This window comes from Oncorhynchus gorbuscha, linkage group LG05, assembly GCF_021184085.1.
Source record: "Oncorhynchus gorbuscha isolate QuinsamMale2020 ecotype Even-year linkage group LG05, OgorEven_v1.0, whole genome shotgun sequence".
Lineage (NCBI taxonomy): Eukaryota > Metazoa > Chordata > Actinopteri > Salmoniformes > Salmonidae > Oncorhynchus > Oncorhynchus gorbuscha.
In genome coordinates this window covers 16,957,513-16,976,164 of record NC_060177.1, presented here as the reverse complement: position 1 = coordinate 16,976,164, position 18,652 = coordinate 16,957,513, and the positions used below count along the sequence as shown (strand labels likewise).

Sequence of the window (18,652 nt, the reverse complement as noted above, 5' to 3'; positions counted from 1 at the left end):
ATTATGGCTGAATGGGGACTGACCTGAACAACTGTGAGAACATGAAAGCTTCCTTCACATTTTTGGCAAATTACATTTTGGTTTTGGTTTGATCTGTATAGTGTACTGTATGGAAGCTATAGCTGTTCTCATCCACTCCTATTCTACACAGTCCAATCAGCCAATGACTGTAAGTCAAACGAATGCAGCATCGGGCCTCCTTGTTTCAACTCATTACATGAATTAACTCGCATCATCCAGCCTCCTCTCTCTCTCTCTCTGTTGATCTGCATACCTTTCAATTTGGTTAGGAGGACTTGAGCATGTTCTTATCTGAACACAATCAGTGTTGGCGTCGCCCCAGGCCTGGCTCTCTTCTGCTGCTGGCAGCCAACATGCTGTGTGTTTAGCTAAATCAATGTGAAAGCCTGCTTAGCAGTATAGTAACAAATATTCAGCATATATCAGTAGATGTGATACAATATTCACCCTTAATGTGCTTTCCACATGACATATTTCAGACATTATTCAGACTACAATGAATCACAAGGTGTGTAAGCAATGCTCAGTCAAATTAGGTGATGGTCCTTAACCATTCTGGTGTGTTTCTGCATGTTACAATTATATTATATTATCAATGAAGAGTAAGTTCTTTATTTCTCAGTACGATCCAGTAGATTTCTCAGTCACTCATAGTGCTAGACAAAGCGTTATTGTAATATTACAGCTAATTCATTTCCCATTTCATTATCGTCTTGTTCATTATCACTGCATATAGGTCAGTGGTGTTATCATTTCCATGTCAAATGACAGTGCAGAAGGTAACTTCTAATTTTGTTGGTTTAATTACCTGTAAAAACTATTTTGTTCCTGTTTTGGATCAAGATAATCTCTCTCTGTCTGCTCCTTCTCTGTCGCTCTCTCCCCATCTCTCTATTTTGCTCCCCCAACTCCCTCTATTCTCCCTCCGTCCTTCCCTGCGATGTTGCCTTGCCAGTGGGTGATCAGGTCGGATCATTATTTTGGAGCTCAACCGGCCTGTCTGGCCACAGGATTGTGGGATAGATTGTCTCTTGGAGCTGGCAGCATACAGCCAAGACAGAGCTGTTGGGCCTGTCTCCCCTCTCATCCTCACTTCAGCATTACGTTAGGATTATTCTCTTGTTTTCTGTTCTGCCCGGCTCAGGCTCAGGATGACTAAAGTGCCTCGCAGACAGACCCCTGTTAAAAACACATCCATCCGTGGCTTCAGACCTGTGAAGGATGAGGAGCTACACTTCGATACAGAGAGCACCCCTAAGGGAACGTCTCTTTATGTATTTTGTCAGCTGCAGTGAGGAGGGTCTAGAGAAGGCTGAGAAAAAAAGTGACCGACCCACCTCTTCACATTCTGTAATATTAAATATTAGAATGTCGGCTTAAGATGTGTTGGGTCACCGCCTGCTTCAGCTAGAGTTGGTTTTGGGCCAGTCCTGGTTTTCAGATGGGGGGTCGAATGAGGGTTAAAGAAGCAGAAGGTTTTTCATACAGGGGGATTTGAAAGTGGCTATTTCTTCCATCCTGACTGAGGCAGACAGGGTTAATAATATGCTGTTTGCTGCTATTGCCGTACCATACTCTGTACCCAGCAGTGTTCTGGAGAGGCAAGGGAAAACTCTTTTTAGATTTGGTTCCCCCAGCACCCCCAGCACCCAACACCCACAGCCAATGATGATGCAGTCAGACTGAAACAGGCACGCTCTCTTTCTTTCCTCTGCACAAACCCTAACTTACTTTAGAAGTGCATAAAGACTATAATACACTGCGATCATCAACTTTTCTCTTGAACCAGATTCTTTCATAAAGAGAATGATTAGAAGGTCCTGATATCGACCAAATACATGCAGGGTATGGCAACTCATTATGTCATGGGAAATATTGTTTCCCTTTGTGCTAGGTTGAAGATGACAATTGTTAAGACAACAAGATTCTAATATCCCAAATCTCTTTTCAACAATGTGACCAGCTATGCTACTTAGCAATGCTGCTGCTAGTTAGCATGAGCGCAGGTCCAAGATTTGTGACGACGTTATCTTAACCTCTGTGTATTTTCGACCTACCCTTTGTACAGGAAATACATCAAATAACATTTTTAGGAATGCAGCACCCATAAATGTAGCAACTTACATTTGTATAATTTCCAGTTAGAGTTTCTGGTAGCTAAATCAATTACTGATTGTTTTGCATGCAACGTCGTTCTTCGTTTGTCGAAAGAGAGTCGGACCGAAATGCAGCGTGGTGGTTACTCATGACTTTAATGGAAAAAGTGACACATGAAATAACTACAAAATACAAAACAACAAACGGAACGTGAAACCTATTACAGCCTATCTGGTGAACACTACACAGAGACAGGAACAATCACCCACGAAATACACAGTGAACCCAGGCTACCTAAATACGGTTCCCCATCAGAGACAACAAGAATCACCTGACTCTGATTGAGATCCGCCTCAGGCAGCCAAGCCTATACTAGACACACCCCTAATCAACCACAATCCCAATGCCTACAAAAAAACCAATACGACAATACAATAAACCCATGTCACACCCTGGCCTGAACAAATAATTAAAGAAAACACAAAATACTAAGACCAAGGCGTGACAGAACCCCCCCCCCCCTAAGGTGCGGACTCCCGGACGTACCTCAAAACCATAGGGAGGGTCCGGGTGGGCGTCTGTCCATGGTGGCGGTTCCGGCTCGGGACGTGGACCCCATTCCATTAATGTCCTAGTTCCTCCCCTTCGCGTCCTGGGATAATCCATCCTCGCCGCCGACCATGGCCTAATAGTCCCCCCCAGAACCCTACTGAACTGAGGAGCAGCTCGTGACTGAGGGGCAGCTCGGGACTGAGGCAGCTCGGGACTGAGGGGCAGCTCGGGACTGAGGGGCAGCTCGGGACTGAGGGGCAGCTCGGGACTGAGGGGCAGCTCGGGACTGAGGGGCAGCCCGAGACTGAGGGGCAGCCCGGGACTGAGGGGCAGCCCGGGACTGAGGGGCAGCCCAGAACTGAGAGGAAGCCCAGTACTGAGAGGAAGCCCAGTACTGAGAGGAAGCCCAGTACTGAGATGAAGCTCAGGCAGGTAGTAGGCTCCGGTAGATCCTGGCTGGCTGACGGATCTGGAAGATTCTGGTTGACTAGCAGATCTGGAAGATTCTGGTTGACTGGCAGATCTAGAAGATCATGGCTGACTGGCAGATCTAGCTGCTCTATGCAGACTGGCAGATCTGGAAGAGACTGGTTGACTGGCAGATCTGGAAGAATCTGGTTGACTGGCAGAGCTAGAAGATCATGGCTGACTGGCGGATCTAGCTGCTCTATGCAGGCTGACAGCTCCTTGCAGACTGATAGCTCTGACTGCTCCATGCAGGCTGACAGCACCCTGCAGACTGGCAGCTCCTTGCAGACTGACAGCTCCTTGCAGACTGACAGCTCCTTGCAGACTGGCAGCTCTTTGCAGACTGACAGCTCTGGCTGCTTTATGCAGACTGACAGCTCTGGCTGCTTCATACAGACTGACAGCTCTGACTGCTCCATGCAGGCTGACAGCACCCTGCAGACTGGCAGCTCCTTGCATACTGACATCTCCTTGCAGACTGACAGCTCCTTGCAGACTGGCAGCTCTTTGCAGACTGACAGCTCTGGCTGCTTCATGCAGACTGACAGCTCTGACTGCTCCATGCAGGCTGACAGCACCCTGCAGACTGGCAGCTCCTTGCAGACTGACAGCTCCTTGCAGACTGACAGCTCCTTGCAGACTGGCAGCTCTTTGCAGACTGACAGCTCTGGCTGCTTCATGCAGACTGACAGCTCTGACTGCTCCATGCAGGCTGACAGCACCCTGCAGACTGGCAGCTCCTTGCAGACTGACAGCTCCTTGCAGACTGACAGCTCCTTGCAGACTGGCAGCTCCTTGCAGACTGACAGCTCCTTGCAGACTGGCAGCTCTTTGCAGACTGACAGCTCTGGCTGCTTCATGCAGACTGACAGCTCTGGTTGCTTCATGCAGACTGACAGCACCTTGCAGACTGACAGCTCCCTGCAGACTGGCAGCTCAGGCTGCTCCGAACAGGCAGGAGGCTCCGGCAGCGCTGTAGAGGAGGAAGGCTCTGATAGCGCTGAACAGGCGGGAGACTCCGACAGCGCAGGAGGGAAGGAAGGCTCTGATAGCGCTGAACAGACAGGAGACTCCAGTAGCGCAGGAGGGAAGGAAGGCTCTGGCTGTGCTGAACAGGCGAGGCGCACTGACGGCCTGGTGCGTGGTGCTGGAACTGGTGCTACAGGATCGAGGACACACACAGGAAGCCTGGTGCGGGGAGCTGCTACCGGAGGACTGGTGTGTGAAGGTGGCACAGGATGGACTGGACCGTGAAGGTGGACTGGAGAGCCTGAGAGCACGACTGGCACAGGACGTGCAAGGCTAGGTAGGTACACAGGAGGCCTGGTGCGTGGGGCTGGCACATTTTTCACCAGCCGACTAACACGCACCTCAAGACGAGTATGAAGCGCTGACCCAGGTGCCATTAAATCCCTGACACGCTCCGTCGGATGAATATCGTACCTATAGCACCATGCTAGCAACTCCCTCATTACTCTCTCCTCCACTTTCCCCATTAACTCCTTCACAGTCTCTGCTTCGCTCACCTCTAACACCGGCTCTGGTTCTGGTCTCCTCCTTGGCTCCTCACGATAAACAAGGAGAGTTGGCTCTGGATAGACCGGACCGTGCAGGCGCACTGGAGCTCTTGAGCACCGATCCTGCCCAACCTTACCTGGCTCGATGCCCACTCTAGCCCGGCCAATACGAAGGGCTGGTATGTGCCGCACCGGGCTATGCACCCGCACTGGAAACACCGTGCCCTCCATAGCATAACACGGTGCCTGCCCGGTCTCTCTCGCCCCCCGGTAAACACAGGGAGTTTGCGCAGGTCTCCTACCTGGCATAGCCATACTCCATTTAAGCCCCCCCCCCAATAATTTTTCTGGGCTGCTTTTCGGGCTTCCTTGCCAACCGTGTTCCCTCATATCGTCAGCTCCTATCTCCGGCTGCCTCTGCTCTCCTTAGTGCCTCCACCTGTTCCCATGGGAGGCGATCTCTTCCGGCCAGTATCTCCTCCCAAGTGTAACAACTTTTACCATCCAACACGTCTTCCCATGTCCATTCTCCGAATAATTCATCCTCCTTTTGCTGCTCCAGCTGTCGCTGCCTGTTTCCACGCCACTCGGTCCGTGTGTGGTGGGTGATTCTGTAACGTCGTTCTTCATTTGTCGAAAGAGAGTCGGACCGAAATGCAGCGTGGTGGTTACTCATGACTTTAATGGAAAAAGTGACACATGAAATAACTATACAAAATACAAAACAACAAACGGAATGTGAAACCTATTACAGCCTATCTGGTGAACACTACACAGAGACAGGAACAATCACCCACGAAATACACAGTGAACCCAGGCTACCTAAATACGGTTCCCCATCAGAGACAACAAGAATCACCTGACTCTGATTGAGAACCGCCTCAGGCAGCCAAGCCTATACTAGACACACCCCTAATCAACCACAATCCCAATGCCTACAAAAACCCCAATACGACAATACAATAGACCCATGTCACACCCTGGCCTGAACAAATAATTAAAGAAAACACAAAATACTAAGACCAAGGCGTGACATTGCAAGCACATTTACAATACTCATTTGACACAATATACAATTGTGATATCAGAGCTTAACATCGGGCCACTATTCACAATATACATTACCATAAAATCCCCTCTGTGTAAAGCATGCATAAAAAAATCTACTATGGATTATATTATAATTATCCTCATGTTCACTTCTTCTCCCATATATATTCCCCTCACCTCCCCTCTGTTAGCTAGCTAACAATAGCTTGCCTTTCTTCCTCAGTCTTCCTGGTATTTTCTATGGTAGTGTTGAACGATGGTGCCATCTGGTCTTGTGGGAAATTAGAGGCAAGAGCGCAGGGGCAAATGGCCCCCAGCAAGCACAGCCCAGGGGGGAGGCAGCTAGGCAATCTGCTGCAGCTAGACTGTCTGCACATAGGAATGTACCATCCCATCCCACATCACTGCAGCCTGGGCTCGCTGAGCCTCGCCTCACTGACACAGGCCTCTATAGAGTAGAGCTCAATACAACATGCTAGAGGATTACTCAGCCCTGCCAACAGCTACTGTTGGAGTAGAGAGTGACTGGCTGATTGTAGCTATGGCCATGGTTAGCATGGTAATAAAAAACAATACAGGCCTTTCTTGTAAACAACTGGAGACTGATCTGGTTTACCAGTGAATCATTCTTCAATCTGAGATATTTTAATGTTCAATGTGAGCCTAACCGAGATCATTTGTAACCAGGAAATACCATGAGATTAATATGAGGGACTATAAAATACACTCTTTTAAAGCCACTTTGATACAGAACTGATTTTTCCATTGCAGGTTAGGAGAATTCACACAGCAGGTTAGGAGAATTAACGTAGCAGGTTAGGAGTCTGAGGTTAAGGTTAGGGAAAGGGTTAGGGTTAGCAGGGTTAAAGGGTTAGGGTTACCTATCTTGCTAAGAAAATCACTTCGTATCGAAGTGGCGTGAAAAGGACAAAGAGGCTGACATGAAAATGACTTGGATTTGAGTGTTTGTGTATGTTTCCTATCCTGTCCCATCCAGGAGTTCCACCTGCTGTACGAGGAGGCTCGGTACTACCAGCTGTCCCCCATGATTAAGGAGCTGGAACGTTGGAAGCAGGAGAGGGAGCAGCGCAGGACGGCCCAGCCCTGTGACTGCCTGGTGGTGCGGGTGACGCCTGACCTAGGTGAGAGGATCGCCCTTAGCGGGGAGAAGGTGCTCATCGAGGAGATCTTCCCCGAGACTGGAGACGTCATGTGCAACTCGGTGAACGCCGGCTGGAACCAGGACCCCACGCACGTCATCCGCTTCCCCCTCAACGGCTACTGCAGGCTCAACTCTGTCCAGGTAGATAACGTTTTGTCTGTGCATGAATGTCGGCAGCCATCTTTAATCATCACGAGAAGGTTTTTTTCCTGGTGATGAAAACCCCAGAGAGCCTCTGTGACTTCTGTTTTCCTATAGTCTTGAGGGAGCAGGGTTTAAAGTGGGTATAATGGTGTATCACATTTTACAGGTGTGAAGTTGACTGTTGACTGTTCTAAAGTCATCACTGGTGATCTATAGGACAAGGACTCCACTTTGAAATGTCCATGTAAAGGCATGTGACATGATTTGTAGCCTGCGTGTAGCCACAGACAAGATGACTGTTCTGGAGCAACAACCCCTCATCATAACTCACATGGGATAATAGTTACTCTGATGTGATTTAGAGTGAATTTGTTTAAGATGTTCAGAGATAGTGACACGTTTTTTCAGCCACTTGTAGGCGTATGTCACAGCAATAATATTCATCTTCCTCTCAGAAAGCACTCTTCCCTCTCCAAGGTTTGAATGAGGCTTTAAGGAGCAGAGCAGCCTCTCACCACAGCTCTGTGGTATCATCAACACCTCATTGCCAATAGCCATACAGATCAACACATAGAGGAGCCTCACCCAGCGCCCAGCATGCCCCACACTACCCCCAACACGCCAGGCAGGCGTTCTGCTCTGACACCTCCACCGTCCTCCTGCCAATGTGAGAGACCACCTCCGGGGCTGCTGCCTAGCTGCCTGAGCAGCGGGACAAAGTCTTGTCTCCTCTCCACTGTCTGTCTGCCTGCACTGCGGCCATGTTTTCTTCTCGCAAAAATGAGAGGGGTGAAAAAAATGATATGCATAATTTACGTTTGACTCCTTTTTAAGACACAGCTCCTCTTTTTAAAAAGACTCCAATATAACACCGCCCGGGGAGATTGAAATACACGTATTGCATTTTTTAATACCATACTTACAATTTCTCAAACAGCCTAAACCGGTTTATACTTCTTTTATAGATTTTTAAATGGCTTGCAATATAATTAATTGGCCGCATCAACTAACACAACATTTTCCCACTATGTTTACCGCCGAGTCTGGTCTCAGTGTGCGCCATACATCTGTGTCAAATGGACTGGGAAGGATCCCGACTATTTTAGGTTTCATTATCAGGCCTTTCCCACAGACAGTGGGGCTGAGGTGAAAACAACCCACAGACTCTCTCTCTCTCTCTCTCTGTGTAGCTGAGGTGAAACAAACCCACAGACTCACTGTCCCTCTGTTGAGCTGAGGTGAAACAAACCCACAGACTCACTGTCTCTCTGTGTAGCTGAGGTGAAACAAACCCACAGACTCACTGTCCCTCTGTTGAGCTGAGGTGAAACAAACCCACAGACTCACTGTTTCTCTGTTGAGCTGAGGTGAAACAAACCCACAGACTCACTGTCTCTCTGTGAAGCTGAGGTTAAACAAACCTACAGACTCACTGTCTCTCTGTGAAGCTGAGGTGAAACAAACCCACAGACTCACTGTCTCTCTGTGAAGCTGAGGTGAAACAAACCCACAGACTCACTGTCTCTCTGTGGAGCTGAGGTGAAACAAACCTACAGACTCACTGTCTCTCTGTGAAGCTGAGGTTAAACAAACCCACAGACTCACAGTCTTTCTGTGGAGTTAAGGTGAAACAAACCTACAGACTCACTGTCTCTCTGTGAAGCTGAGGTGAAACAAACCTACAGACTCACAGTCTCTCTGTGAAGCTGAGGTGAAACCAACCCACAGACTCACAGTCTCTCTGTGGAGCTAAAGTGAAACAAACCCCCAGACTCACTGTCTGTCTGTGGAACTGAGGTGAAACAAACCTACAGACTCACTGTCTCTCTGTGAAGCTGAGGTTAAACAAAACCACAGACTCACAGTCTCTCTGTGGAGCTAAGGTGAAACAAACCTACAGACTCACTGTCTCTCTGTGAAGCTGAGGTGAAACAAACCTACAGACTCACTGTCTCTCTGTGAAGCTGAGGTGAAACAAACCCACAGACTCACAGTCTCTCTGTGGAGCTAAAGTGAAACAAACCCCCAGACTCACTGTCTCCCTGTGGAGCTGAGGTGAAACAAACCTACAGACTCACTGTCTCTCTGTGAAGCTGAGGTGAAACAAACCTACAGACTCACTGTCTCTCTGTGTAGCTGAGGTGAAACAAACCTACAGACTCACCGTCTCTCTGTGGAGCTGAGGTGAAACCAACCCCATTATTCAGTGTCTGCATCCCAAATGGCACCATATGCCCTGCATAGTGGGGAATATGGCACCTTATATGGGGAATAGGGTGTCATTTAAGGGGCTCAGGCAGCGTGTGAATGACTTTGGGCTGGTAGAAATGGAAGCCTGCCTTCTCTTCAGGGTTCCCTGTTTGTGATGTTTGTGTTAGTGAATGAGGGACACAGTGGGGCTCTAGAGGGCTTTGGCTCAACATATAGCCTTTGCCCGGATGGGGAGGTGTTGTTCGCGGCAGGGCTCTTTCTCTCTCTGGGCTGGCCCCTTTAAGACAAACACGCATTCGCACAGACACACGCACACACAAACACAAACATACACACAAGCACACTGCAGGGGTTGGTAGATAGGCTAATTGAGCTGCTGTAGGTGAGGGGAACAGAGAGCAGAAGGAGGTGTTTTCTGGTGTAAGGGGAGATTTTTCTAAACAACTTCCTCATCCTGTCCTGTGTCATTGTTGCGTGAAGGTATGAGAAGGTTATGAGAATAATCCTCATCTTACCTGGCCAGACAATGTGCCTGTGATCTGACCCCGACCCAAGGGAATGCAACCACACCCTGCCTACAGAGGAAGAAAGAGAAGAGAAAAAGAGAAAGTTTTGAGAAAGAGATGGAAAATAGTGTTGGGAACTTATGTATTTCCGTGTTGCCCTGGTTTGGATTCTTCAGTCTCAGTTTTAAATACAGAGTCATCTGATGCCCTTAGTTACAGCATTTATCTTCCGATACAAGGGCAGGTACATTCATTATAATTAATCCCCAATAAGATTTTGGGCGGCTTACTTACTCATTCTGTCTGAGAAATCGTTCTTGCCAACTCCAACCTAAGAGAAAACCTATAAACAACCCCACCTTGGTGAGTGAACGATTCATTCCTCCTGTCATGAAGGAATTTAAGGGGAATAATGCAAACCACCTGTGATGTAGAGCCATGGGAAAAAAGCACTGGGACGCTTAAGAGGGAAAACATTTAGCTAAAGAGCCACAGAGGTGTACACACACACACACACACACACACACACACACACACACACACACACACACACACACACACACACACACACACACACACACACACACACACACACACACACACACACACACACACACACACACACACACACACACACACACACACACACACACACACACACACGCAGTCCCGAAGCAGGAGCCGGCCGGTACCCACCTCCGTACATCATAGTGATGGAGCACTGTGATCAAGCCAGACGCAATCCTTCCTTCATCACCCTGACAGCAACACTACTCTGAGACGGCCCCTGTCCTTCCTGTCCCCTCACTGCCAGGGCTGCCAGAGCCGGGGACATTACATGGCCCAGCCACTCTTTCTGACACGCCATGTCACATAGCCAGCCTATCAATCCATACGGGGTCAGCTAGTAACAGGGAGAACATGGCTCAAACCTGCAGTCTGCCTCAATCACCACCACCACCTCCATCACCCACACTACCACCACCACCCACTCCATCATCCCCACCACCACCCTCACCACCACCACCCTTACCACCACCACCACCCTCATCACCACCACCACCACCGACCTTACCACTACCACCACCCTCATCACCACCACCTCCACCACCCTTACCACTACCACCACAGACTTCATCGCCACCACCACCACTACCACCCTCACCACCACCACCTCCACCACCCTTACCACCAGTACCACCCTCACCACCATCACCCACACTACCACTAACCCATTCTCCATCACCCTCACCACCACCTCCACCACCCTTATCACCACCACCGCCTTCACTATCACCCTCACCACGTCCATCACCACCACCTCCTCCACCACCAGCACCACCACCTCCATCACCACCACCACCACCAGCACCATCACCACCGCCATCACCATCACCACCACCACCATCACCACCACCACTACCATCACCACCACCATCACCACCACCACCACCACCATCACCACCACCACTACCATCACCACCACCACCACCATCACCACCACCACTACCATCACCACCTCCATCGCCACCTTTCTGGAAAAAAACCCCAGAGCACATGATAAACTTAGCTACCAACACTATTTCTGGCCCTCCTGTGTCAAAGCTTTACTACAAACTTATATTGTGAACTTGTCTCTTAGACAAGGCAGCAGTTGTCCCCCCTAGAAATGGAACACGTTAGTGTGATCAGACAACCACTTTCTAATAGGTCTTTTGATGCTTGTGATGAAGTGGAGAATGAAGATGAGGTAGAAACAGCGGTGCGCCTTGTCACATTTTAATGGCCATGTATAGTTAAACAAAGTAGGACTCCCTCCGTGCAGCACCACATAACTCTGAGTCTGCTCTACCTGTCACTCACACCCAGCCATAAATCCTGACAACTGAAGACTTAGACCCCCCAGCCATACATCCTGACAACTGAAGACTTAGACCCCCCAGCCATACATCCTGACAACTGAAGACTTAGACCCCCCAGCCCTACATCCTGACAACTGGATACTTAGACCCCCAGCCCTACATCCTGACAACTGGATACTTAGACCCCCAGCCCTACATCCTGACAACTGGATACTTAGACCCCCAGCCCTACATCCTGACAACTGGATACTTAGACCCCCAGCCCTACATCCTGACAACTGTAGACTTAGACCCCCAGCCCTACATCCTGACAACTGGATACTTATACTCCCAGCCCTACATCCTGACAACTGGATACTTAGACCCCCAGCCCTACATCCTGACAACTGTAGACTTAGACCCCCAGCCCTACATCCTGACAACTGGATACTTATACCCCCAGCCCTACATCCTGACAACTGGATACTTAGACCCCCAGCCCTACATCCTGACAACTGGATACTTATACCCCCAGCCCTACATCCTGACAACTGGATACTTAGACCCCCAGCCCTACATCCTGACAACTGGATACTTAGACCCCCAGCCCTACATCCTGACAACTGTAGACTTAGACCCCCAGCCCTACGTCCTGACAATTGGAGACTTAGACCCCCAGCCCTACATCCTGACAACTGGAGACTTAGACCCCCAGCCCTACATCCTAACAACTGGATACTTATACCCCCAGCCCTACATCCTGACAACTGGAGACTTAGACCCCCAGCCCTACATCCTAACAACTGGAGACTTAGACCCCCAGCCTTACATCCTGACAACTGGAGACTTACACCCCCAGCCCTACGTCCTAACAACTGTAGACTGAGACCCCCAGCCCTACATCCTAACAACTGTAGACTGAGACCCCCAGCCCTACGTCCTAACAGCTGGAGACTGAGACTCCCAGCCCTACGTCCTATCAACTGGAGACTTAGACCCCAGCCCTACGTCCTAACAACTGTAGACTGAGACCCCCAGCCCTACATCCTGACAACTGGAGTCTTAGACTCCCAGCCCTACGTCCTATCAACTGGAGACTTAGACCCCAGCCCTACGTCCTAACAACTGAAGACTGAGACCCCCAGCCCTACGTCCTAACAACTGGAGACTGAGACTCCCAGCCCTACATCCTAACAACTGGATACTTAGACCCCCAGCCCTACGTCCTGACAACTGGAGACTGAGACCCCCAGCCCTACATCCTGACAACTGGATACTTAGACCCCCAGACCTACGTCCTGACAACTGGAGACTGAGACCCCCAGCCCTACATCCTGACAACTGGACACTTATACCCCCAGCCCTACATCCTAACAACTGGAGACTTAGACCCCCAGCCCTACGTCCTGACAATTGGAGACTTAGACACCCAGCCCTATGTCCTGACAACTGGAGACTTAGACCCCCAGCCATACATCCTGACAACTGAGGACTTAGACCCCCAGCCCTACATCCTGACAACTGGAGACTGAGACCCCCAGCCCTACGTCCTGACAACTGGAGACTTAGACGAGTGCTGCACAGGCATCTCTAGCCCCTCTGGAGATGTGTGTGTGTGTGTGTTGGTGTGTACGCACGTTCGTGTGCCTGCATTTCTGCGTGTGTGTTAACTCCAGTGTTTGTGTGTGAACTCCGGTGTGTGTATGTGTGTGTGTGTGTGTGTGTGTGCACTCCGATGTGTGTGTGCACTCCGGTGGCCATCAATATTACATCACGCTCTGTTTCCAGCCATGAGGCTCATCCACTTTGATTCCTGCCTCACCGGCTTCTCTTGTGTCTCTACTGCGTTCTGTTCCGTTATGATGCTGGGAGGTTAGTGGAGCGAGCTTGATATGTATCCCCTGCTCATCCCCATGGCGACCCCAGGTTTGAGTGGCAGCGCTGTGATGTCCCTGTATGCTGTACAGGGGGTGGGGTTGAATGTGACAGTGGCTGATCCCTCTGCAGCCAAGTCAACCCTGCAACAGTGAGAATAGTTTAGTATGCTACAGTAGGCTACGTTTATGAAGGTGCACAGGGGATGAAGTGAGCCAATGCTTTTGTTCACTTTCTGAGCTTCAAACATAGAGGCAGAAAAAGGGGAACAGAAAGTGTTGCTACAGTGAAGAACTGTATGCAACTATGCAACTTTCAGAAACTCCTGGGCAATGAGTTTTGGGTTCTGTGAAAGAGCCAATACCTTATTTACAGCAAGAAGGGTTAAAGACACTTGAACATTGGTACATTTGGCATTTTGAATCAAAGATCAATGTGTTGAAATTCAATCTGACATTTTGAGGTTAAATGCAATCTACAGTATTTACAGTGTAATAATGCCTCATTATCAAAATGTTTTAATTAAGAGTAACTTTATTGACCAACCCTAATCTCCTTTGTGACTGAACGCTTCGCCTAACGTGACAGACTCACATGTAAAAAAAAAAAAAAAAAATGTAAATTTAAAAAAAGATATGGGGTGAAAATGCAATGTGATGCAATGATCAAAGCAGGGAGTGTAATATCATTTCCATAATCGTTACTCCTCTCCATCGTCTGTCGTGGATTTGGGGAGCGTTCGTTTGATGCTTCGGCAGGTCTCTTAATTAGTGCCTCTCTTAAGCTCACCATCAGCCTTCTGCCGCCTCTCTTTCCCACAAATGACTGACTCCGTCATCGTCACAGAGCTCCGGAGGGGAGGGGAGGAGAAGGGAGAGGGAGAGGGGATAGTTATCGTTATTGGAGTTAGTTAGGTGAAAGAAGAAAAATGCTGCTGTCCCACATTTAATCTCAGGGTGTGTCCCAATTGGCACCCTGGCCTATTCCCTATATAGTGCACTAGTTTAGACCAAAGCCCTATTGGCCTTGGTCAAAAGTAATGCATTACATAGGGAATAGGGTGTAATTTGGGATGCACTCCCTGCCTTGTTTTTGCATCAGGGCAGGGGGGGAAGCAGGGCAAGGTGGTAGGGGGGTGTTTAAACCAGCCATTAATAGTTGAGTAAGCCTGTTTAACAAGTCCTATCGGTCTGTGTGATCTGTGAATTCCTCAGCAGGCATCCTAACCCCTAGACTGAGGAGGCTGCGTGGCTCAACCACCAGAACTAATTGCCCCGCTTTAGCCCTCCAATGGGGCCACCACTCTCGCAATTAGAGAGGCCACTCTCACTTGTGTGTGTGTATGTGTATGTGTGTGTGTGCGAGTGTGTGTTTATATGGGGCAACAGGCGAAACGCATGTATTTTGCATGATCTTCGTCTCTGGCTTTGTATCTGGCAATATAAGGAGAGAGAGGCTAGCCCTGAGCGAGACCTTTCATTTCCATATGCTGCAACACTCCATTAAAGGAACTGGGGAATAAATAAATACACAGCACTCCACACATTGGGATTTAGAGATACTCCCTCTCCTAAAAAACACAGAAGGATTACAGGAGATGAAAAAAATCTGGGCCTCACTAACGTGCATCAATCCCTCTCACATCTCAGTTTTCTCCTTTCAGCTCCATTATCCAGTCAGGGGCATATTCTCCCTCTTCCTCATTCACCACAGGCCCCTCACAGCTCTTCACAGCTCCTCATAGCCCCTAACAGCCCCTCACAGCCCCTCACAGCCCCTAACAGCCCCTCACAGCTCCTAACAGCCCCTCACAGCTCCTCATAGCCCCTAACAGCCCCTCACAGCCCCTCACAGCCCCTAACAGCCTCTCACAGCTCCTCACAGCTCCTGACAGCTCCTCACAGCTCCTCACAGCTCCTCACAGCTCCTCACAACCCCTAACAGCCCCTCACAGCTCCTTACAGCCCCTAACAGCTCCTCACAGCTCCTCACAGCTCCTCACAGCTTCTCACAGCTCCTCACAGCTCCTAACAGCCCCTCACAGCTCCTCACAGCTCCTCACAGCCCCTAACAGCCCCTCACAGCCCCTCACAGCTCCTCACAGCTCCTCACAGGCCCTCACAGCTCCTCACAGCCCCTCACAACTCCTCACAGCTCCTCACAGGCCCACACAGCTCCTCACAGCCCCTCACAACTCCTCACAGCTCCTCACAGGCCCACACAGCTCCTCACAGCCCCTGACAGCCCCTCACAGCTCCTCACAGGCCCACACAGCTCCTCACAGCCCCTAACAGCCCCTCACAGCTCCTCACAGACCCTGACAGCTCCTCACAGCTCCTCACAGCTCCTCACAGCCCCTAACAGCCCCTCACAGCCCCTCACAGCTCCTCACAGCTCCTCACAACTCCTCACAGCTCCTCACAGCCCCTCACAACTCCTCACAGCTCCTCACAGGCCCACACAGCTCCTCACAGCCCCTAACAGCCCCTCACAGCTCCTCACAGCCCCTAACAGCACCTCACAGCTCCTCACAGCCCCTCACAGCTTCTCACAGTCTCACACAGCCCCTCATAGGTCTTCACAGCCTCTCACAGCCCCTCAAAGCTCCTCACAGCCCCTCACAGCTCCTCACAGCCTCTCACAGCCTTTCACAGCCTCTCACATCCCCTCACAGCTCCTCACAGCCTCTCACAGCCCCTCACAGCCTCTCACAGCCACTCACAGCCTCTCACATCCCCTCACAGCCCCTCATAGCCACTCACAGCCTCTCACAGCCCCTCACAGCTCCTCACAGCCCCTGACAGCTCCTCACAGCTCCTCACAGCTCCTCACAGCTCCTCACAGCTCCTCACAGCCCCTAACAGCCCCTCACAGCCCCTCACAGCTCCTCACAGCTCCTCACAACTCCTCACAGCTCCTCACAGCCCCTCACAACTCCTCACAGCTCCTCACAGGCCCACACAGCTCCTCACAGCCCCTAACAGCCCCTCACAGCTCCTCACAGCTCCTCACAGCCCCTAACAGCCCCTCACAGCTCCTCACAGCCCCTCACAGCTTCTCACAGTCTCACACAGCCCCTCATAGGTCTTCACAGCCTCTCACAGCCTCTCACATCCCCTCACAGCCCCTCACAGCCACTCACAGCCTCTCACATCCCCTCACAGCCCCTCATAGCCACTCACAGCCTCTCACAGCCCCTCACAGCTCCTCACAGCTTCTCACAGCTTCTCACAGCTCCTCACAGCCCCTTAGAGCTCCTCACAGCCTCTCACAGCCCCTCACAGCCGCTCACAGCCCCTCACAGCCTCTCACAGCCCCTCGCAGCCGCTCACAGCCCTTCACGGCTCCCAGTATCTTACAGGCCTCAGCCTCACTCCTCAAACCCTACTGCTCATTACTCCAATTAGGAGCCCTAGTTATCTCTCCATATACTGAACTCAAGCCAGCTCCCTCTAAACACACCTAGCTAACTCTCTCTAATACACACCCAACACCCTCCATCTCTTTGAGCTCATGCCCTCATATCATCATCAGCAGATCCTTCAACATCACCCACCACCATGAATATTAGAGACAGTATGATGTCCGACCGCCCCTCCGTCACATATCCATCTATGTGATTGGGTTAGTGACATGTGCTACTGTATACGTGACTCATCACCAGTAAATGTGCTTTGATTGATGAGGAGGTGGTGTGTGGACAAGGTCATTATTATTGATAAGTCTGTGTTAACCCTTTGGGAGTTTTTCCTGGCCACTGTGCTTCTACTTGTTCTTTCGGGTCTAGGTTGGGTTACTGCAAAGCATTTTGTGGCTGCTAATGTACAAAGGGCTTTATGAATAGATTTGATTGATTAAACCTCTGTTGTTGCTCTGTCCCTGCAGGTTCTAGAGCGTCTGTTCCAGAAGGGTTTCAGCGTGGCAGCGTCCTGCGGCGGCGGGGTGGACTCCTCCCAGTTCAGCGAGTATGTGCTGTGCCGTGAGGACCGGCGGAGTCTGTCCATGAACACCCCCATCAGGATAAAACAGGAGCCCCTGGACTAGAGAGACTTTAGGAGAGGAGAGGGACTAGCCACGAGGGGCTCCTCACCCCCCTACTGGACAGAACAGAACAAACCCAAACCCTAATATCCCTCCACCTCACACCACAGAAACCAACCCAGCAAGAAACACCTAAGTATTAGCAGATGCCTGATAACGTTGCCAGCTCTGAGGAACTCAGTGCTCTAAGGGGAATGTAGTATAAACACAAAAAGGAAAAAAAAAACAAAAGGATTTGATTCTGTTTACTAATAACACCCAAAGGAATATAGGACTATGATGATGAACAGTAAGACTGAAACAGCAGCTCCATCTCTTGAACCATTTAAGCACCATGACCAATCTCTTTTTCCTCCAGTTGTAAGGCTATCTGACTCCTTATGAAGAGGTGTCCTGACCTCAGTGAGGAGAACGGCCCCCTTGCCCTCAGTGCAGCGCATGGCGGTGTGTCGTCCAGTCCCGTACGTGTCTGTGTGAGGCCCATGTGTTGTGTGCGCCGTCCAGTGCAGCTGAGTGGGGACAAGACAGGTGCTATTTAGGGAGGCCTGGCCTGACAAGGGGCAGCGCTGACAGAGAGGAAGAGGAGGAAGTGACAGCCATCCAGCCCACATTGCTATTATAGCCAGCAACCAGGCCTCGCAGCCAAGGGAGGTCCGATTGATTGTCTTTCTTATTTTCATTGTTGTTTATAAAGTACAACTTTTTTCTCTGTTTTTTGCTGTTCTGTCACAACATGGTGTAAACAATTATTCAAAGGATTGTTGTATTTTTGCCCCTCCTATATGAAGGATGTATGAACGTTGTATTCAAAGTCATTAGGTTTGAAAGCTTGAGAGAATGAGAAAGAGAGACAGAGACAAAGAGAGACAGAGAGAGAAAGAGAGAGACAGAGAGAGAAAGAGAGAGACAGAGCGAGAGAGGGAGAGAGAGAGAGAGAGAGAGAGAGAGAGAGAGAGAGAGAGAGAGAGAGAGAGAGACAGAGAGAGAGAGAGAGAGAGAGAGAGAGAGACTTGGCAGTGGCTATAGAAACACTATTATGTCTGGAGGCTACGTGGCTAAAGCAGCAGTCTGGCTGGTAATGCATTCAGAGCTGGAGAAGGTCTCATTGTTTAAATGGGGCTGCAAGGGAACCTGGCTATTTCTACATCTTTCAGAGGAAACATTTGT

General features: G+C 50.0%; 1 protein-coding gene across 5 annotated transcripts in view; it reads left to right on the top strand.

The window, feature by feature from the left end:
• LOC124035581 (BTB/POZ domain-containing protein kctd15-like) overlaps positions 1–17,691 on the top strand; it is a 30,643-nt gene extending 12,952 nt beyond the window's left edge. For all 5 annotated transcript variants that reach the window (XM_046349081.1, XM_046349080.1, XM_046349079.1 and 2 more), the window contains exons 4-5: positions 6,703–7,008; positions 17,330–17,691. In XM_046349081.1, the coding sequence (XP_046205037.1) occupies positions 6,703–7,008; positions 17,330–17,488 (465 nt within the window). In that variant the 3' untranslated portion in view covers positions 17,489–17,691. The remainder of the gene's footprint in view (positions 1–6,702; positions 7,009–17,329) is intronic.
• The last annotated feature ends 961 nt before the right edge of the window (positions 17,692–18,652 follow it).